Source organism: Propithecus coquereli, unplaced genomic scaffold, assembly GCF_000956105.1.
Source record: "Propithecus coquereli isolate 6110/MARCELLA unplaced genomic scaffold, Pcoq_1.0 Scaffold125, whole genome shotgun sequence".
NCBI classification, from domain to species: domain Eukaryota; kingdom Metazoa; phylum Chordata; class Mammalia; order Primates; family Indriidae; genus Propithecus; species Propithecus coquereli.
The window spans coordinates 8,698,154-8,721,023 of record NW_012136636.1 but is presented as its reverse complement, the minus strand read 5'-3'; the positions used below and the strand labels follow the sequence as shown (position 1 = coordinate 8,721,023).

The window sequence follows — 22,870 nt, the reverse complement described above, 5'->3', positions numbered from 1 at the left end:
ATATTCTGCATGATAGGTGATGATTTGAAGATTTTTAGTGATCAACAGTTTTTTGTTTCTTGAACTTTTGTGTGTGTATTCGCCTGCCTGTGGGGGTTGGCATGGAGTTTTGTAAATGCAGTGCTGTGCCTGAGCAGGTTCCACATTGCCCACCCTGTGCCAGCGCCTTCCTGTGTCTTCTCATTTATCCCTCCCTGGGTCAGTCAGCCAGCCAGGCTCAGGGCGGCAGGGGGGAGGCCCGCGGTGGTTCCTGCAGTGGGAGCCCAGGGTTCACCCTGAGGCCTTTTTCCAAAGTCTAGGACATTTCTTCTTGCAGATCTCACTCTTGATGTATTCCTTTGTTTTTACAAAATTAGTATGTTTTATATTCATTTTTATAGCTGAAAGGATTATAATGTTCCCATTAGTGTTAGCCCGCAAAACCACAAATACAGTAAAATAGATCAGTAGCTGACTGATGATGTATTGCTTTAACATGTGCAGAAAATCATGGCACATGCCTGCTTGCTTAAAGAGAGCAGGTTTGCCCTTTGCAGGCTGCGTCTGTTTAGGGTCTGAAAAAGCCAGGCTTCCCCGAGTGTCCTGGACTTACATCCCAGAGTTCGTAGCAAAGGCTCTAGTTGCAGGATGACCTGCAGGTCCGTGAAGGTGCCTCTTGCAGGTCTGATCCTGTTGTTTTGACTTGACCCCTCGTCTGTATTTAATGTTGGAGATGCACAAAGGAGTTTTCAGTGATGGGAAGGGAAGACAAGTAGTGCAAACAAAAAAAATTAGGGGAGTTGGCTTTGACTTGTCAATTTTTAAATTTTTTTGATTAAGAATATTAAAGAAAATTACATTTTAATCCTAGAAATTTCGAAGGGACATAATCTTAAGATAAAGGATCATTCTCTAATGTGACTATGCTTTTAACTTCATGAAAACCATATTACATTTTTTTATTCCTCTTCTGCAATGTTCCTGCATTTTACACTAAGGAACAATAATTCTCGAATGTTATTAAAATATATATTGTGGTTAAAACTACTAGGCCATTGATGGAACCAGAATTTAGATCACACTGAACTGCACCTGAGCTTTCTCTGAAAGCATCATGCCTTTGCACTTAAAGTGAATCAGTGTCCTGCTTTAATTATACTTTTCCTTTCAAAACAGAGCTTTTGTGCTGCCTTGCACCAAGAACTCAAAGAATACTACCGATTACTCTCTGTTTTACATTCCCAGGTAAATATTTTTTGTTTATAATTTCCTCATGATTTGAACTGTTAAAAAATTGAAGATATGTAAGATATTTTAAGTTACTTCATATATTTTAAAATATAGCAATCCGTTTCATAATACTATTTGTAAGATCCGAGTATCTATCAAGTTTCAGTGTATCTTAGAGCCAATTAGTTGCTAATTTTTAGGGTCCTGTTTACCATTTAAAGGCCACTTGTAGCCTAAAAGTATTATTGTTTTCTCTAAGGGGACCTTATATTCACTTTATGTGGATTAAGAAATGTGATGTGTTCAGTTATTTGTACTTAAACATACTCTCTTCATTGTTTTTTAGCTGCAGCTAGAGGATGATCAGGGTGTGAATTTGGGACTTGAGAGTAGTTTAACACTGCGGCGCCTCCTCGTTTGGACGTACGATCCCAAAATAAGACTGAAGACCCTTGCAGCCCTGGTGGATCATTGTCAAGGTCACTTTGTGTATCTTTTGCTTTATTTCAGAGCTTGTTTGTGAGGGAGGGCCATCCAGTTTTGCTTTTGTGTCCTGCCCTTTTGTGTCTTTAATGGCCATAAGTATGTGGATTGAATATGAGTTAATAACTGTGAACTGAGAGGGAAAATAATCGGTTGCCAGTGTGGTCCAGTATTTATACTTGTAGAAGCTATGGGTGTCATGGAAAGAGATTTCTCCTTTTTGTGGTCCTCAGTGTTAGGACTCTTGACGTTTGCTCTTCTGAACTTGTCTCCTAACTGGTAGCCTTTCCTGGCATTTCATTTTTTTCTTTCTTCCCTTGTGAGGTTAGGGGCCATGTCTGTGTTTGCTGTCTCTGTGTTGCAAGTTCCCATATTTGCATGTCTAGTTTAGGCCTCTCTTGGGCTGTAGGTCCTATATTTCTAGTTGTCTTTGAACATTCTTTCTCACTGTGCTACCTTAGCCAAGAACCTCTTTGTCTTTTCTCTCCTTTGTAACATTGGGATCCTAACAGTGGTTACCTCTTAGGGTTGTTAGGCCTGCACGGGATGGACTCCTTGCTAGCTGCCATCCTCTGTCCTGGGTGATTCCTGGGACCTGGAGGTCCATGTTCATGGCCACACCGTCTGTACCCTCCTCCCTCTTGGCACTTCCCTCAAAAAACAAAGAAGTCACACACAGGAAATAAATACCTGGGTTTTCTCCAGGTACCAGTATTCCTCCATGGCCAGGTTTCCACCAGGCTCCTCCTAATCTTCCTTCGAGTCCTCTGGCTCTCTGTGTCCAGCTAGCCACTGGAGCCTTGTCCCTGCCGCACTCTGGTCATCTGTGCTCTGTGCGTGCTGTGGGTGCTGTTGTAGGAACCGCTAACTGCCCCCCGTTTTCTGCCTCACCACCCGACTCTGTGCACACTTGCCAGAGCAGTCTTCAGGGCAGGGCAGGCCAGTCCTGTCCTTTCAGTCTTTCAGTGATCTGATAAAATCTTGAATTCTCAGCATAATATCAGGAAATCTTACTGTGCTTACGTTCCTGGACCTGATTTTTGCTGTGCTTCACGTGCAGCTCTTTGCCGGGTTACGAGAGTTGTTCTTTCAACACAAACCAGCATTTTTCACATGTGTTGCAGCCAGTTAATAGGTTATGATACCAGTTAGTGAGACTAGCGTATTACACCAAAAAAAGTATAAGTATTGATTTATAGAACTTTTGTTTTTTATATACATTTGTGTACTGAATTGCAGTACAAAGTGTGAATCTTGACATATTTCAGTCAAAAAGCTGTGAGAAGTCATGTGAACTCTAGGTCATGTAGCTAGTTGCTTTTTGCTGCTGAAAACTCCTTGGTAGTCCGGAAGCGAGAAGTGACTGTCTGGGGTTCTGGAAAAGTCAAAGGTTTTCCAGGTCAGAATCTGTGTCTCTATTACCTGGACTCATTACATGTTACTGCTGCTTCTAGGTCTAAAGTGGCTTCAACTGTCAGGAAATGATGCACTTTATCTCTATTACTTGACCATCTTTTGTTAGTGTGAAGTGATTGGTTTGTCTTTTTAAATTTGGGTGTTTTCCCCATTTTCCCCCCAGGAAGGAAAGGAGGTGAGCTGGCCTCGGCCGTCCATGCCTACACGAAAACAGGAGATCCGTACATGCGGTCCCTGGTGCAGCACATCCTCAGCCTTGTGTCTCACCCCATCCTGAGCTTCCTCTACCGCTGGATATACGATGGGGAGCTTGAGGACACGTACCATGAAGTAAGGAGTGACATGTGCTTCTGAGACTTGGGTTTAAAAGCGTGGACACTCAGTCACACTTTTTTGTTTTTTTTCCCCGTGATAACCATTTTCACTTAACAGGAGTGCGAATGCACCTCTTTTGCATGCTGTGCATGGTTTGCACAATGCTTTGAAAGCCAGTCATCTCATTGACAACAAATTTGTTAGTGGAAAAGTGTTATCCCAATTTGAATAGTGAAGAACTCAGCAAGCCAAACCTCTTGTTTGAGCTTACTAACAAGTTGATGGCAAAGCAAGGACTAGGTCTCCTGAGTGCTAGCGCAGTTTTCTTTGTGGGGCAGTATCGTGGGTTCTCTGTTGCCTTACATGATTCCTTTATAAACTCACTTTGGCTAACTGTGGTACTGACAGTTTGAGTGAAACAAGCTATTTGTATATGTATCTATTGAAATACTGTCAGTTCTGCGATACTACAACATGTGTTTCTTAAAAATCATTGTTATGCAAAATCACGTAATAAAGCCACAGGGGCTTTGGTGGGGAGTAGGGTGAGGGCACTGCACTCAGAACCTTTGTCAGCAACAATGAAAAAACAGAAAGGTGGTAACCTAATAGCATGTGTGAAATAGTTAAGAAACACATAAATACTACAACAAATATGATATTGACCTTGAAAAAAGCCCTGGCATTTGCCTGTGGAAGTGGGCCTTGGGGTCTGCAGATCTTGTGTTATGTGAAGAGGGGAGGGCCAGCATCTGAGACAGGATGAGGGCACGGGATGCGGTGAGGTGCCAGGTGTGCCCTGTGTGGGACTGTGGGTGCCTGTGTGTGGGCTCAGCTGGGTGCAGTAGCCTGAGCTCACCTACTGTTTCTTATGGATGATCTTGCACATAGCAAACATGAAGTTTGTATTATGTTCAAATTGTTTCCTGAATTATTGGTTGTGCCGTTACGTTATTGTTTTTAAAATAAGCATATAGCAGAACCGACAGTATATGGTAGTTCGTGCGTATGCATCTGGAACACATGAACAGCATTGCGCATGTGCATCCATGTAGTGCAGGTCGCTCAGTCTTCTTGTAGCTCTTTCCACGACAGTGTACGTAGTTTTACTTTATTACTACGCACTGTTTCGCTGTGTGGACAGGTCCATTTTTCTTAAGCAGCTCTCCTATTGGTAGAGATTATATTCCTTATAGCTTTTAATGTTGTGAGCATTATTAAAATGCGAATCCTGTCATGTGCCTCCCTGCACATACTTAGGTGTTCTCCAACGCAGGTGCTGGGATGGGAGGCGGCACCGTGGGGCGGGGGGTTCATGCTTCCTGCCGTTGTGAACTCTGGCACAACTGGCTCAGCTGGCTCTACTGCCAGCTATCTCTTAGGGTTCTTGTTCCTCTGCCCTGGTCAATACTTTATATTCCCCAACTTTAATAAAAATGTTTTCATCTACCGTATGAAATGTGACATTGCACTAGGGTGTTGATTTGCATTTGCCTGGTTACTAGTAAAACTGACCTTTTCTTGCTTATTGGTTATTTTTAGTTCTTCTAATTGCCTATTTGTATCCTTTGCCCATTTTCCTGTGAATTTGGTTTTTTTAGGATTGAATCATAGATTATTTTATATATCTGAATATCTTGTGTATGTTATTGTACTTTTAAAAATTATTATTTTAATTATTTTCACATTATTTCAAACTTATAAAAAAGTTGTAAGAATAGCATGAAGAATTATTTTACTATTGAGTGAGCCTTAACTGACTCCCTAAAAGTTTTACTGTTTTTTATCATATACTAAATTCCTCTGTTTACCCAAATCTATTTCTGGACTCTCTTCTGTTTGTTATTTGTTTGTCAGTATTATTTAAGTAACTCTACTTTATGGTTTGAAATCTGGTAGAGACAGTCCTTACCCTTTGTTCTTTTCATAGTTTCTCTGTTGTTTTTTTTTGGAGACAGGGTCTTGCTCTGTCACCTGGGCTGGAGTGCAGTGGTGTCATCATAGCTCGCTGCAACCTCAAACTCCTGGGCTCAAGTGATCCTGCTGCCTCAGCCTCCTGAGTAGCTGGGACTACAGGTGTGCGCCACCATGCCTGGCTAATTTTTAAAAAATGCTTTGTAGAGGTCTTTCTCCACTCGTGGAAACTGATCCGTACCTCTCTAGAACATACAAAAAAAATTTAAAAATTAAAAAAAAATGTTTTGTAGAGATGGTTGCTGTTGTTGCTCGGACTGGTCTCAAATTCCTGGCCTCAAACAATTCTCCTACTTCAGCCTCCCAAAGTGCTGGGGTTACAGGTAGGAGCCACTGCGCCCGGCCCTCTCTGTCGTTTTTGCACATTTATACTTAGATATGAATCAGCCTGTCAATTCTGCTAGAATTTTTTTTAAAATTTTTATAGGGATTGCTTATTGAATTGTAGATTAAGAAGTGTTTTTACTCTTCCCATGTTCCCTTTGCTAAATAAACTGTCTTTTTTAAAAAATATGAATTGAAAGCTTTGAACGGTGTTTTTATTTTACTATTGGTTACCTTAAAGTTTTTCAAAGCTTTTTGAACCTATATCTTTCTAAATATTAAAGTCATGAATAAACCAGTTTGTTTAATCCCTGACCCCATTAAGGTGAGGAGTTTCATACCTCTCCCAGGCTCTGCATATCTGCCTACCTCCATATACTTAATCTCTATTGTTTTCTTTTGATCTAGGTTATTTTATTATTTTTTATTTTTTTATATGCAATTTGTAAAAATTGCCTTCCCTTTCAATATTTTAATTTGCATTTAGATTTGCATCAATTATTTATAGTTATGTGTCTGTGTCTAGCTGGTATTGTTTATCACCAAGTTCAATAACTATAACTTTTATTGAGATTTGCATGTGGAAGAGTATATAAATTGTAAGTTGTAACACTTACACTTAAAAAATATGCCACCAACCAGGTTAGGAAACAGCACCTGTCAGCACCCCATCGTGTCCCTGTCACTGCCCTCTTCTCCTTAATGGTAAACATCATCCTCACTTCAGGCACTATAGTTAGCTTTGTCTTATTTTAAATTTTACACAAATGAAATCATAGTGTTCATATTAAAATACATTTACATGCCATCTGTAGGGAAGCAAACTTTGTATTCATCAGAGTTAAGTTTGATTATTTTTAGGTCTATTTCTGGAAAGCATCATAAAATTGTTTAATTAGAACTTTAAGTAGGACTTAATTTTTCAAGATTAAATGGAGACTTAAGGTTCTTGTAGTCTTCAGTTTTTATCTTCAGGATGGTAAGGTGGTAAGGAAACTTTTAGGTATTAGCTTTTCTTTTTCTTTGATAGAGTAAGACTTGTCATTTTTAATGCATTTGTGTTCTATTATTTCGTAAGTACAGGACGAGGTGAATTTTGGAAGCCGTTTAAAAACCTGTGCAATTAAATCTCCTGACCATTATCACAATAAGGCACATTATCTGAGTTTAAAAAAGTTGTTTGAGTTTATGGGAGTCTGAGTGATTTTGTGATTATAATTTGTATACTGTCAGCCATGCTTAGCTATGTAGATTTATGAGAAACACCTTGACCAACTTATAAACCAGAAATAAAATGGTATACAGGCAGTCCCTGAATTATGGATGACCCGACTTGGGGCATTCCTTACTTAGGAACGGGCTCCCAAGGCTCTCTGTGATGATAATTTATAATGAAATAATTAAATTAATAATTCCGAAATTGGTTTCTTTTGTGCATGTAAACAAACTCGCATGGCATAAGTAAGGTTCGTTGGCCCAACATCTTTATAGCAGCTAGTCTCTGTTTCTATGGTTGCTTACACACGGCATCACTTTTTTTTTTTATTCGATTTCGTGAGACTGTTTATCCTGATGACCACGCCTCCAAACCACAAGTCCACTGCAAGTCCAGGTGAGCCTGCAGCAAAGAGAAAGGTGATTCTATTGGAAACAAAAGTAGAAATAATTAAGAGTTCAGAGAAAGGCCAGATGCCATCACTCATTGGGAGAGCATCAGGCTTCAGTGCTCAACTATCTGAACAATTATAAAGTCAAAATAACGGAACATGTGAAAGGCAGTGCTCCAATGAAAGCGTCAGTTATTACTAAGCAGTGTAGTGGATTAATTATTAAAATGGGAAGGCTATTAATGATTTGGTTAGAAGATCAAAAGAAGCGTAACATTCTTATAGCCTAGGAATTAAAAGGAAGAGCACAATAGTTTCTGTAATTTACTATAACAGTCCAGGGGTGCTACTATTATTATTATTACAGTATTACACTGTATTATTATTACACAGGAGCTGTTACACCATTGTTGTTATTATTATTATGACCTTATATGTGCTGTTCATCAGGGATCTGAGTTCATGCAAATCCGACCAAAAGACATTTTTGGGAGCGTATCTTGTCCATAACCCAGGGACCGCCTGTGTTACAGTTTTCAGTTTTGAGGCTCACCTTTCTATTACACATTAAAATTGGACCTGGCTGGGCGCGGTGGCTCACGCCTGTAATCCTAGCTCTCTGGGAGGCCGAGGCGGGCGGATGGTTTGAGCTCAGGAGTTCTTAGCTCTCTGGGAGGCCGAGGCGGGCGGATGGTTTGAGCTCAGGAGTTCGAAACCAGCCTGAGCAAGACTGAGACCCCGTCTCTACTAAAAATAGAAAAATTAGCCGGCCATGGTGGCGCATGCCTGTAGTCCCAGCTACTTGGGAGGCTGAGGCAGGAGGATCGCTTGAGCCCAGGAATTTGAGGTTGCTGTGAGCTAGGATGACGCCACGGCACTCTAGCCCGGGCAACACAGTGAGACTCTGTCTCAAAAAAAAAAAAAAAAAAAAAATCGGACCTTACAGAACTAAAAGATAATCTTTTCAGGCAACCTTTAAAAATCAGCATTATAAAATTATAAAATTGTACATTTTTATTTAATAATCTGTATCCTCCTCTTCTATCCAATAGTTAATATTCAGTCATAATATGAATTTGGGCGATTTTAACTTTTTTAATGACTGCTGATCAATTGATTTCATAAACCTGATTTTCTATAGAGATTGCAGTGGGAATTGTCTGGGTCTTCATACTACTACGATCCATATTACTAATAACTAAAACAAGAGTCAAAGCCACAGGCTGACTGTCTTTTTTGAGTTTGTTACTTAATTTCTAATTTGTAATACTTTTGTCTTTTTTCTTGAGAAAACTAGTTTACGTTTTGTAGCAGTCAGGTTTTTAAAATAGTCCTTAAATGTACCACCAATTCTTTATTGATTGCCTCTCTTATGAGTTATTCAGACTTATGTATTTATTTCTTTTCTTGATAGTAATTAAGAGTTGGTAGGGAATGTGGAGAGAATTGGGCAAAAACCTGTACATTGATTTTCCTCTAGACTTTTTTCTCTCACGTTTTTAAACATTGGTTCCCTGAGGTGGGCCAAGAGCAGACCCCAAGCCTAGGGCTGTTTAAATCTGGGGCACTTCTTTGAAGAACTCTTGTTTCGTAGAATATGTATAGGGCAAACTTTCAGGTTTTATTTATTTAAAAATAAAATACTAAATAAGTACCCATGTCTATTTAGTATAATATTAGAATTAGTAGCTCATATTATCACTTAGCAAACTTACCTCAGCTCTTGCCTCATTGACAAAGTTTTTTTCTTAATTTTTAAATGGTTTTCTCTTGATTTAATTTTAGGTTTCTAGAAAAGTTGCAAGAATTATGAGAACATTCCCAGGTACCCTTTCCCCCAGTTACCTGAATGCTGACATGTTATGACATTGATTTCATTCCCCCTCCTTTTTTTTAAAAAGATTCTATATTTACTGATGCATATATACTTAGGATCTAAGGTTAGATAGAGCTTCAGAAGTTCAAGATTTGTAATTTTTTTATTTGCTATTTTGTCCAACTAGCCCTTTATATCCCAGATGCTCTTGTTTGGTGTCACTAGTTTTGCTTGTGGAATTTTTCAAAAATGCATCGTGGTTGACAGAGCTAAAATTAATCTTTCTTGACATAAGTATATCGTGTTCTTTGCTGTGGGCCTGCCGTGCTGGGTACTGCAGTGTCAGTGGACTTATCCCACCTGCCAGTTTATCTTGTTATAACTCATCTGACCACTTGACCTCTGTGGAGTAGAGCTTAAGAGCTTTGATTCTGAAGTCGTGGCTCCTTCAGTTGCTGATGGCTCTGTGTCCTGCGTGACTACCTTCACCTCCCTGAGCCTCGCCTTCCGTGTCTTCTGGATGTGCCCGTCTCATGAGATTTGTGTGTAAGAGAGGGTTGAGTCAGACACGCAGTAAGTGTGTAGTATGTTATCTGCTATTACTTTAAGGAGAACATAGGATAGAATTTGAATATCTTCTATCTCCAAGGTGCCTATGGCCTTTCTCTAATTTATTTGTAGTTCTCTGACATCTCTGTTTTCTGTTAGATCCTAAATTTATAAATATTAATTTAAGTCTCTGATTAGTTTTGGGAAAGTTCTCTTTAATTTAATATATATACCATAAAAATTTGGTAGTTTAGGAAATTACATTATGTGCTTGATCATTATGTAATTAAAATTTGGGAATTTTGTTTCTTTGGTTCCTATGTTGGTTAATTTTTCCTCAGTTTGCCTAAAGTGAATTATAACTAGGTTGTAACATTGCATTTCTTTAAGTGTATGGTTAACTCTAAGTAACTATACACGAATTTTATAATGATCCATTTTATAATAGTTTATTGAATATCTGCATAAGGAAATGCTATCTTCTATCATCAAAAGAAAGTGTAAAGTATCAATAAAGAGATAGAAATAAAAAGGAACCAAATAGAAGTTCTGGAGTTGAAAAGTAAAATAACTGAAGAGAAGAAAATCACTAATAGAGCTTGGCAGATGTGAGCACAGAGGAGAAAACCAGCAACCCGAGTGTGGGCACCAGAGGTTATCCGGTCTGAGAACTGAGAGTAAAAAGGAAGGAGAAGAAGAGCCTAAGACACTATTGCATGCAAATTTGATGAAAAACGTTAATGTTGTATGCATTCAAGAAGCTCAAAAAACTCAAAAGTAGGACAAACTCAGAGGTCAACCAGACACATTACAAGTTGAATATCCCTCATCAGAAACGGCACAGAAGTTTTGGATTTTGGATTTTTGGGATTTTGGAATGCTTGCATTATACTCAACAGCTTAGTCTCACTAATCTGAAAATCCGAAATTTGAAATGCTCCAGTGTGCCTTTTCTTTGAGCATCACGTCAACATTGAAATTGTTTCAGATTTTGGAGAATTTTGGATTTTAGATTTTTGGAGTAGAGATACTCAGCCTGTATAATCAAGACTGTAGAGAGCCAACAATAGAGAGAAAATCTTTATAGCACCAAATGGGAAAACGTCTCGTACTAGGGATGCTCAGTAAAATCAACAGCTGATTTCTTATCAGAAACCACGGAGGCCAGAGGCAGTGGGAGAGTACAATCAAACTATGGAAAACAAACAGCCTGTGGTTCAAGAAATCTGTGTCCAACAAAAGTCTCATTCAAAAATAAAGGAGAAATTAAGACATTCCCAGATAAATAAAACCTGAGAGAGTTTCTAGAAACAGAAACTACCAAAACTGATTCATAAAGAAATAGAAAATCTGAATAGACCTAAAACAGGTAAAGACATTGACTCAGTAACCAAGAAATTTCAACAAAGAACAGCCTAGGAACAGATGATTTTTCTGGTGAATGCTACCAAATACATAAAGAATTAACACCAATCCTTCTCAAACTCTTTCAAAAATAGAATAGTAAGGAACACTCCGTAACTCATTTTAGAAGGCCAGCATAAGACACACGAAAACTACATACCAGCATCCCTCGTGAATATAGTTGGAAAAATCATCAGTAAAATATTAGAAAATGGAATTCACCATATTAAAAGGATTGTACACCACAGCCAAGTGGGATTAATCCAGAGGATGCAAGGGTAGTTCAACATAATCAGAGTCAATCAATGTAATACATCATATTAAGGCAATGGAGGGAAGTAGCACAGGATTAACTCAATTGATGCTGGAAAAGCATGTGATGAAATTCAACACCCTTTTGTGATAAAAACACTGAAACTAGGAATAGAGAGGAACATACTTAATGAAGGGCTTTTATGAAACACCGACAGCTAATGTGCATTATGGTAAGAGACTTACGCTTTCTCCCTGAAGTTAGGAACAAGACAAGGGTGTATACTTTCAGCACTATGCTGGAAGTTCCAGCCAGGACAACTAGGCAAGAAAAAAGAAAGAAGAAAGAAAAAAGGCAAAGGCACCCAGATTGGGAAGGAAGAGGTGCTATCATCTCTGTTCACAGATGACATGATCTTATATATTAATACACAGAAAACGAAAGAATCCACACCTATGATAGGTATAGGTAGGTAGAGAGGTATATCTGTATCTGTCTAATAAACAAGTTCACCAAATTAGCAGGATACAAGACCAATAGCAAATATCAGTTAAGTTTCTATGTACTTTCAGTGAATACTACAAATAGGAAATCAAGAAAACAGTCCCACTTACAATAGCACCTAAATAAATAACATACTTAGGGATAAGTCTAACCAAGAAGTGTGAGACTTGTACAATGAAACTATAAAACGTGACAGACGGCCTGTGTTCATGGATTTAATATTGTTAAGGTGTCAGTACTCCCCAAGTAATCTGTGATTTCAGTGCAATTCCTATCAAAGTTCCAACTGCCTTTTTTGCAGAAATGGAAAAGCGAATCTTGAGACTCACAGGGAAGTACGGGGGCCCTGGAGCCAGAGCAGTCTGGAGTGAGAATAACACAGCAGGAAACCCCACACTTACTCACCCTAAACACACTGCGGCACAGAGTAACCAAAACAGTGTGGTACTGGCAGGATTATAGGCTTGTGGGTCCATGGAATAGAATAGAGATCCCAGAAATAAATCTTCATTTTCGTCGAGTTGATTTTCAGCAAAGGTACCAAGACCACTCAGTGGGACAAGAGCAGTCTTTTAAACAAATGGTACTGGGACAATTGAATATCCACATGCCGAAGGATGAGTTTGGATCTCTGTCACACATCACGTGTAAAAGTTAACTGGGAATGGATCAGACATCTAAATGTAAGAGCCAAAGTTATAAAACTCTTAGAAGGAATCATAGGTGTAAATCTTTGGGACCATGGATTAGGCAACATTTTCTTAAATATGTCACCAAAGACATGAACAACAAAAGAAATCAGACTTCATCATAATTAAAAACTGTGTACGTCCAAGGACTCTTTTGAGAAAATGAGAAACCAGTCCCAGAATGGGAGAAAAATATTTCCAAATCATCTATCTGGTAATTGTCTAGTATTCCATCCCAAATATATAAAGAACTATCACACTCAATAAGATAAAAAATAACCCAATTTAAGAAAGAACTTGAGTAGACATTTGTCCAAAGAAGATACAGAGAGGAAACAGTAAGCACAGGAAAAGATTCTCATCATCATTAGCTATTAGGGAAGTGCAAATCAAAATCGCAATTAGACACCACACCCAGGAGGATGTACAAAACAAAAACAAAAACCACCAACCAGAAAATATCAATATATTGGCAAGGATTTGGAGAAATTGGGAGCCTAATACGATGCTGGTAGAACTAGAGAATGGTGCAGCCACTATGGAAAAGTTTGACACTTCCTCAAAAAGTTACCATGTAACCTAGCAGTTCTAGTATATACCCAAGAGAAATGAAAACAAATATTTACGTAAAAACTTGAACATGAACACTCATGGCAGCATTATATATGATAGTCAAAAAGTGAAAACAACTCCAATGTCTACCAACTGGCGAATTGATAAATAAAACATGGTATATCCATACAATGGAATATTATTCAGCCTTAACAAGAAATGAAAATCTGATACTTGCTGCAACATGTATGAGAACATGTGCTGAGTAAAATAAGCCAGACATAACAGGCCGTATATCGCCTGATTCTGTTCATATGAAATGTCCAGAATTGGCAAATCCATAAAGACAGAAAGTGGTTAGTGTCAGGTCCTGAGGAGGGAAAAAGAAACAGATAGTGACTTCTTAGTGGATATGGCATTTCTTTTTAAGGTGGTGAAAATGTTTTGAAATTAGTGGAGATGATTGCAGAACTGTATGGTGAATATACTAAAAACTGCTGAACTGCGTAGTTTAAAATGGTTACTTTTATATTATATGAATTTTATCTCAATAAACAAAAAATAAAGTGTAAAAGTTGTGAAAGCAGAAATGTCTGGTGAGGGATGCCAGCTACATGTGGCCTCTAAAGTTTCCCTCCTGAGTCATCTCCTGTCTCACTGCTGGATGTAGGTGTCCCATTCACCTGGTAGTCACTGTGCCTGAGCACAGCCCCATGGTTCTCACACTGCACGCCCCTTTGGCTGCACTTTGCAACCTTGTGGGGAGTTTTAATATGGACTGATGTGGCCATGGGGATTTCCAAAGCTCCACGGTATTGCCCCTGTTCTACCCACCCTCTGATTCCAGGCAGCACCACCCAGAGTCGGGCTGGGCCCTTGCAGAGTTCTGAAGTTGAGGGTGTTGGAAGGAGATGAGTCCAGAGTGCCACTCCCCTCTGCGCCAGCTGTCTTTTCTTGGGAATTTTTCTGTGAGGGGAAAAAAAGTTTAATAGACTAGAGTGGATAACACTACATGATAGAGAACTTCTGTTGTAAAGATCTCTGTTTAATTTTGCTCTATCCAGCGTTTCCAAAGTTATTATCAAGTCGGTGATATGGTAGTATGTGTTTTTTGTTAACACATTAAATAAGAATGATGAGCAGCTATTTCAGGATACCTGCAACAATTTAACATGTGATGTGAAAATGCCAGGTTTCTATTGGTGGCAAAGTCACAGGGACTGTGGTTTGTTATTTACATTTATAATTGGAGGAAAAGCTGAGTTTCAGATAGAAGTTAGTGAAAATGGAAATGACATTATTTTCCAAGTTCACAGGCCCCAGTAAAGAAGCCTCCAAGTTAGCGCAGGACCTGGAGCCTTTCTTTGACTCTGGCTCCTGTAAACACGAGGAAAGCAGGAGCTGTCAGGGCGCCGTGGGGTGAGAGCTGCATTTCTCTCGAGCCACCAGAGACCTGAATGTACGTGGGTGTCTGGTTCTTCCTGCCCAGGAGGCCATGCAGTGCCAGTCAGTCCGCAGCAGGGACACCTCGCTCTCCCCGTCTGCCGGAGCTATGGCGGCTGCTTGGTAACCTCCCTGCAGGAGGCTCCTACCACGCGAGGGGCTTGCGCTGCCTCTGCTGATGGCTGATCAGATCCCACTTCAGGTGTGAAGGCTTCTCACTGTTGCCCTTCCTGGGAGCTCTTTAAATGCTGGGAGTCACCTGTTTCCAGGGAGAGGCTTCTCTCTGCTTCTGTTGGCAACGGGTATCGAGCAGCTTCTCTTGTAGCCACCTGTGGGTTTGGCTGATTTGTAACCAAAAGATGAGTTTTCACTTATGCATTTTATCTAAAACTTTAAGAGAAACTTCCAGATGACATTTGGGCTTTGTTATTTTTGGTGTGGTGTCATTAAACCCTGCTTCTAAGTCTAGCATTTGGGATATTTTAACAATAAAAAAGGTATGCACCTTTACCTAACAGTGCAGCGAATAGTGTATAAATTTTATTTTTTAAATTTTACTTATATCGTGTATTTGCGAAGACAAGCAAAAATAGAGGGCTATAAGAATTTAGAAAGTATTCTGAATGATTAATTTGGAAAATACTTTCAACATTTGGGGAAAAGTTTATTTTTGGCTCTTAAAAGTAGTACTATAAAAGTAAGCCGTTTTTCATTGTGTTATTATTATAATGCTATCTGGAGAAGCCATATGGTTAATCCTTCTTGTAGCTAACATGACTTCTCTTCCTTATAAACTGAGTAAGGTAAACAAATTTTGCCAGTATGTGCAGGTTATAAACAAAGTAACTCAGTGTTAATTTGCCTTTTGGATAGTAAAGGTGCCTCAGCAAGGAAAGGAAGGGAAAAGTTAAAAATAAGCTATGTTGTTTTCAAAATTAGAAAAATTTCAGACTTGCTTCAAATACTTACTTAAATGCTAAAATACTCTAAAACTCTACATTATTGAATTTGAAGGTCAGTGAACCCTAGATAATAATGCAGAATATCTCTGTGGATCCAATTAGTACTCTTGCTATTTTGTTCCCTTTATCTTTATATTTTTGCTAAGAATTATTGAAATTTAAAAGTTTGCCATATATAATATCTTACTTTTTTGATATCTTTTTATGCCCCCACCCTTGAAATATTGCAATTTATAAGTTTACCTTGTAAACTACACTTTGTTAAACAAAGAATGCGACCAGTTCACCCATTCCCTGGTCCAGCTGCCATTTATTTCCTCTAGGTGTGGCCCTAGCAGAGCTCTCTTTTGGTAGCTGCCTGCATGATTGGCAAGTTGAAGTTGGAATGTTTTATGGTCTGTATTAATGGATCTGGTTCTTAGAAACTAAGTTGCTTGCTAAGAAAATTACCCTCTTCATTTCTGTTTTTAGTAGGGAGGCCTTGGCATTTGTCCAACAGTTAATGAGAAATCATGGTACAATTATGTTTTATTTTTTTTTCCTCAATTCTTTCTGTGTTTGACATAATGGTGAAAATTAAAGAACCTTGAATGGAAAATGCATCAATAAAATAAAAGCATATCGCAATTATATTCTGACCTTGGTTTTTTCCCCCCTCCTATAAGTATATATTTTTCACAGAATTAATTATATTCTAAAGTGTACCCATGCTCTTTGTGTTTGCTACGAGATGTTTGCTAGTAGAGTGATTGTGTCGTACTTTGCCCTTAGATGAAGCAGTGCTTTTATAACTTCTAAACATTGCCTGCATTGTCTGAGGTTTTTTTATGGTTTAAATTAAATTTTCTTATTGTTCGTACTGATAAAAATCCAGTTGCACTTCAAATATCAGGATAAATTAGTGTATTGTCTGTAAAAACCAGCTCTTCTGTGAAATTGATTAACAGATAAACAATTTATATGAAATTTGAACGGCTACAGAGCAGTCGTGGCACAGTGACTGGGTAACAGTTGAGCTGACTCACGGTGGGCTTGTAACACTTTTATTTCTGTCAGGGGTAATTTAAGTATATGCCAAAGTGATGATAGCTTCATTATAGCAATCTTCAAAGTAGTCATTAGTTATGTATTTTAAATTAGAAAGGTTATATAAATTTAAAAAGTCTGAAATAGATCAATGAATGCTTTAGTCATTTAAATTGGTATGTAAAGATGAGACATTTTAGTTGAAAATAAGTATAGCAGTGTCTTTTCTGTGGTCGTGAAAATGCTGGCATTTATTCATAATGCCCACTTATACAGGAGACTGCACATAATTGATACCATCTAGCTCTTGCTTAAAAGGATCAAATATAAGACCTTGACATCATTAAAATTTGTTTCCTGAAATATTTACCCTTGCAAGTAGATTTCTGTGAAGTTAAAAAAATCATTGAACAATATTTTTTCTGATTTAAAAACATGTACAATTTTAAACATTTCGATCATATAAACAGGAAAAAAATTAAGATTTATCAGTAATCTCATCATGAACAGATAACTTCCATTAATATTTATATGTATACTCATTTTTTAACTGTATATTTGTGTGTATATCATCATGCGTTGTATTTTGTGACCTTTATTATTTTTTTCTTAACATAAATAATGAACATTATTTTATGCTATTAAATATTTTTCTTCTATACCAAGGCTTCTTAAAATGATCTCTGAAACTCCTGCGTAGTGTATAAAACTCTGTATTTTGTAAATACAGTCATCCCTCAGTATGTGCAGGGGATCAGCTCCAGGAGGACCCCAGCAGATACCAGAATGCACACATACCCAAGTCCTGCAGTTGGCCCAGTGGAACCTGAGTATATGGAAAGTGGGCCCTCCGTGTACTTGAGTTTAGAATCCTGTGAATACTGTATTTTCAATCTGTACATTTGGTTGAAAAAAATCCTCCTATAAATGCTCCTGCACAGTTCAAACCCATGTGGTTTAAGGATCAACTGTATATGCATTTTCCCCTGGGAAGAATTATTATTTTTCACTGGATTCTTGAAAGAGTCTGTCATAGTTAAGAACAAACTTTATTTTTAATAGCTAGATGATATTTTATAATTCATTTATATATTCCCTTTTCAGACATTTATTAGCTTTCTGGAAGTGTAATATGTCCTGACCAAGAATATTTTAATTCAGGAATGCAAGGATAATATTTTATTCAGAGTTTATTCATCTATATTCACAAATGAAACTATCCTATAATATTAAGTTAGTTTTTGGTATTCTTAGAAATCAGATGAGCTAGTGCTATACTAGTTTCATAAAATAAACTGGGGCATTCTGAATATTTTTCTGTGATCTAGAACACTTTAAACATTAAGAATAATGTCTTTGTAAAAAAAAGAAGTTAAGTAGACCCTGTGCTTTAGTGATAGCATTTTATATTTCCAATTTCTTCTAAAGATACTATTCTTTTAGAGTCTCCTCTCTCTTCTTGGGTTACTTTTTGGTTATTTACATTTTGCTGAGAAATCATTAATTTTGTTTTGCTATATAATTGCTAAAAGCAATTTAAAAATTGTTTAAATCTATTTGGTATTTTTGGACGTATCTTCCTAGTCAGGGTTATGTGTTTTTCAACTGTTAATGATTTGGGATTTATGGAAAGATCACCAAAATGGCACTTTTAGTGTAATATGACTTAAATGGGTTTTGCAGTCTGACCAGGGAACTCAGCTACCATGCGTCCTGCAGCCAGCGCCGGGTCTCAGACCATCCGGCTTCTTATCTGACATACTGCCAGGTGTTGAGGTCGTGGCCCCGGCGCCATTTCCCCCTAAGCGGAAGTGGGGCTCCTTGGGTAAGCGGCTGACTCTAGTACGTCTTGGGAGAAAGGAAGCTGAGCCTGCAGCATCTTCCCAGTCTGTAGGACTCAGGCAGCTTGAAGAGGCTCCCATCTCCCCAAACTGGGAGAAGGGTAGTGCCAGTAAGGATGATATCTCTGATGGGTGGGAACACTTGATACACTCAAATCCACATTTTAATGATAATAAAACAAAATACTAACTGCTCATCGTTGGAAGATGGTAAATAGAGGCAGTCTCAGGTGCCTCCTCAGCAGTTCTTGATGGAGTCAAATGATTTTTCCCTTTTAATTGTTGATACAGTTAATTAGGATGATAGTCTTTATGAGGTTTCGTTAGCAGGGAGGACAGGTGGGGGATTAAATAAATAGGTCTGGCCCGGCCAATCAAGAGAAAACACCATCCAGAAGACCCCCTCCCCCCACAATACGATATGCAAGGATAAATTCCAGAGGAATTAAATATGTAAGTGATAAAAATAACACAGTGGAAATTTGAAAGAACATGATTGTGAATATTTCTATGATCTAGGAATGGGGAGGTCTTAGGAAGACTAAGAAGCTCAGAAACCATAAAGGAAGATAGACATTTACCTTTATATAACAAAACCAAAACAGAAACATGGAACTTACTATAAGACTATAAAAAGTGACAAATGATTAACTTGGAAAAGTTAAGTTTATAATACTGTATGATTTACAAATGGTCACTATCCCTAATATACAAAGAATTTTTGTATATTGATAATAAAAAAACAAACGGAATAGAAAGATAGGTGAAAGGCATAGAGAGAGATCAGGAGAGAAGAGAAGATGGAAGGTAGGGTTGTGAAAGATGCTCAGCTTCACCTGCCTGGTTGGCAGCATCTAAAATGAGCAAGGATGCAAAATGCAGGCGTCCTGCGGGTGGGAGTGTCAGTTGACACCACTGCGTGGAAGGGCGATCTGGCATTGTCTATAAACTTTAAGAGTACTTCAGCTCAGCAGTTGTGCTTTTGTAAAACAGGTGTAGAAATAAAAGCACAAGTCTATTAGGAAAGGATTGAAAATGAGAATGGCCTCATTCTGGGAACAAGTAGCAATTGGATTTTCTCCTCACCACGCTGTGTTCCTTCTTAGGTGCCGGTTGAAGAAGGTGAGGAAGAAGGTCCTTGGGCAGAGGTGGTCCCCAGGGAGCCACCCAGGGTCACTTCCCACAGTGCCACTGTGTGGTCACGTGTGTGGACAGCAAACTCTGCTATAGACGATATCTGAGCCAGGGGGCTTTTCTGTGCCCAGGCACATCAGCCCAGCTGCCTCTGTGTTCCAGACTTGGGGGCTCTGCCAGACCGAGATGGGCAGGCAGACGGGCAGGTGGCAGCTTGATGGAAGGAACACAGCTGCGCGTAAGGGAGGAAGGTAATGGGCAGGAGTTGAGTGCGTAGACAGCTCTGGAAGTCTGTGCTGTCACTAAGGTAGGAGGAGCTCGGACTTGGATCCTTGGAATTACCGTGCAGAGGCTGTGATTGCCATGCTAAGTCTCCAAGAAAAAGTGTCATTGTTTTTATTATATTTTGGTTTTCAAATCTGGGAAATATATAATATAATTCAAGTGAAAGATTTCTGTCTAAAATGTTTTGTAAAATTTTATTATATAAATGGGTAAGACTCTGTACCTGGAGAACTTGGCTTTCTAGAAAAATTTATTCTTTGATGTTGCTGTTAGCTAATTTTTTGCCATAAATGGTTTTTAATGTTTCAGTGTCCCTTTGCTTTCAGTTTTTTGTAGCATCAGACCCCACAGTTAAAACAGATCGACTGTGGCATGACAAGTATACTTTGAGGAAATCCATGATTCCTTCGTTCATTACAATGGATCAATCTAGGAAGGTGCGTGGGAAGACGCTTCTGTGATTTTGGTGTTTTATTACTGTGTATACTTGTGTTATGTGACAAAACTAATTTTTAGTTAAAATTTTGTTGTATTAATGTTCTTGAGGTGAAGTATATGTTACTTGAATATAGCAACATAATGTGTATTTGTTAATATATCTTTTGAGTTTCTAGAATTCACTTGATGCTATAGTAGATGCTCTTGTTATTTAGTTTTTAATCAATAGCCAATTTGTAGCTTATGAATATTTATAGTATTTGGACAATTATTTTAATTTTATATAAAAGTAATCATAGGATATTTTCCTTTTTAGGTCCTTTTGATAGGAAAATCAATAAATTTTTTGCACCAGGTTTGTCATGATCAGACTCCCACTGCAAAGATGATAGCTGTGACGAGGTCTGCAGAGTCACCCCAGGATGGTACGAGGTGGTGGTGGTGGGGCTAGGGATGCTGTGATGATGGTGATGGTGGTGATGATGATGATGCTGTGACGATGATGATGCTGTGATAATAGTGGTGGAGATGGATGATGCTGTGATGATGGTGATGGTGGTGGTGGTGATGATGGTGACGATGGTGTTGATGATGTTGTGGTGATGGTGATGGTAATGATAGTGATAATAGTGATGGCGATGATGTGATGATGATGATGGTGATGATGGTGATGTAATGATAGTGATAATTGTGGTCGTGAAAATGGTGGTGGTGGTGGTGGTTGCAATGTTATATATAGCTTAAACTATTTTTTGTTCCATAGGATATACAGATTACCTGAATTTTTTCTAAAACATCTTAATATTATACATAGTATGATATATATGTAAAATAATCTTTTACTATGTAAGTTTTTAATTTCCTTTTTATACAGTGTTAAAAAGTATAGATGTAGCTATTTTATCTTTCTTAGTAATTTGTGTTACTTTTTTTAAATGGTAATGTTACTTTACCATTACCACACTGTTACTGTGTGCCAAAATAAGAAAATAAAAGAAAGAATTTTGCTAATGGTAGCCATGCTTTGGGACACAAAGGCTCGTTCGGAAATCAGCAAGGGTGTAGTTAGTATTTATTGTAATCAAAATGTGGTTGAGTCCCTGCCTGCGTTGACAACACTGTGGCTTCCCGTACCCCACGCTGTCTCTCCTACTTCTTCCCCATTCCCAGCTGCAGTGATTGCGTGGAATTTTGAGTATAGCTAACTTAAGTTTATAGCTTTCCAGTTATGGCTGTATTTGCTATTTATAATGTCATTTTGATTCATTCAAAAAGTTTACTTTGCATAGGATATTGTGGCATGCATAGAAAAGATGATAGGAATTCACCGTGGTTATGCCTTTCATGAGTTTATTAGTCTAGTAATGGAGGGAGGTGAAGTGTACAATAAGATAATAAAGTAGAACATGATCAGTGAAATGAGATATACAGGGAAAGTGAAAGTGCTTTAGTTATTTCCAGTGAAGTATCAAGGAAGAGGGAGGAATTGACCTGACCCTGAGGAAGGGGTGCGATTTGGTCATGGGTTACTGTGTAGCCTGGGAAGGGGGCAGAGCGTGAGCAGAGCGCAGGTCAGAAATAGTAGGGATTGGACTTCTTCCAGGATCACAGTGAAAATAAAGAAAAGGTTTTTGAGCAGAAGCATGGCATGGTTAGAACTATTTCTGGAAGTTATTATTGCTACTGCTGCTTAATAGTGTGACAACTTAGAGAGAGACTAGAACTTGGTGTATGCACTAGGATAGGTTATTGGATGTGGCTTCAGTTATGGATGTTTTTGGAATGAGATACTTAACAGGAGTGTTAATAATCGCAGAGGCGGAAAAGTCAAGGATGATACTAGAACTCTGAGCTCATGAGGCTAAAGGGTGAGTAGCAGTGAGTTTAGGAATAAGATGGGCTTGGGAGAGAAGATTTTTAGTTTGGGGCCATTTGATTTTCAGTAGACGTGGTAGTGGAGATTTCCAGCATGTATTGGAAATGCTGTACCGAAACTCCAGTGACCTGTCAGGGCCCAGTGGAGAGATCTGGGAAGCACCTGCCTTAACCATAACAGCGCAGGACAATGCTGGGGGCACCTCAGGAGCTCCCGCGGTCAGGGCAGGTGTCCTGTCCCTCGGTGCTGGGAATGACACCATCCCATCCCTCTTACCTCAAATGCATTCACACACCATTTTGCATGGACTTCTTGGAGTCCATAGACCCCAGGTCATTAGTTCCTGAAATAGGGAGATGTGATCCAATACAGATTTTTGGAAAATGCCAACATTTAAGAGAAGAAGGAAGAAGAGCCAGGAGAGCAGTTGTGCTGTTAGAGTTTTAAACATTCCCTAGTGCCTAGAGAGGATGACCCACAGGAGAGGCACAAGATGTGCCCAGGGGGTCAGGCGCCCCATATGCCTGGAGTGGAGGAGGCTCTTTGTGGAGGCCACCGCCGCCATTCAACTGAATGCGGTAGATGCTGTAGTAGATGCTGCTACTGCCATCTGCTGCTGCTATGCTGTTATATTACTGCTAATACTATTGTCAACTGCTGCTACTGCTATGCTATTATACTACTGCCAATTGCTGCTGCTGCTATGCTATTATAGAACCATCAACTGCTGCTGCTGCTATGCTGTTATACTACTGCTAATACTACCGTCA

At 38.8% G+C, this 22,870-nt stretch overlaps 1 protein-coding gene across 1 annotated transcript in view; it reads left to right on the top strand.

The window, feature by feature from the left end:
• The window catches only part of TUBGCP3 (tubulin, gamma complex associated protein 3), an 85,268-nt gene that overhangs the window by 23,501 nt on the left and 38,897 nt on the right, over positions 1–22,870 (top strand). The window contains exons 9-13 of the mRNA XM_012637956.1: positions 1,156–1,224; positions 1,556–1,688; positions 3,272–3,438; positions 20,113–20,223; positions 20,541–20,649. Of these exons, the coding sequence (XP_012493410.1) occupies positions 1,156–1,224; positions 1,556–1,688; positions 3,272–3,438; positions 20,113–20,223; positions 20,541–20,649 (589 nt within the window). The remainder of the gene's footprint in view (positions 1–1,155; positions 1,225–1,555; positions 1,689–3,271; positions 3,439–20,112; positions 20,224–20,540; positions 20,650–22,870) is intronic.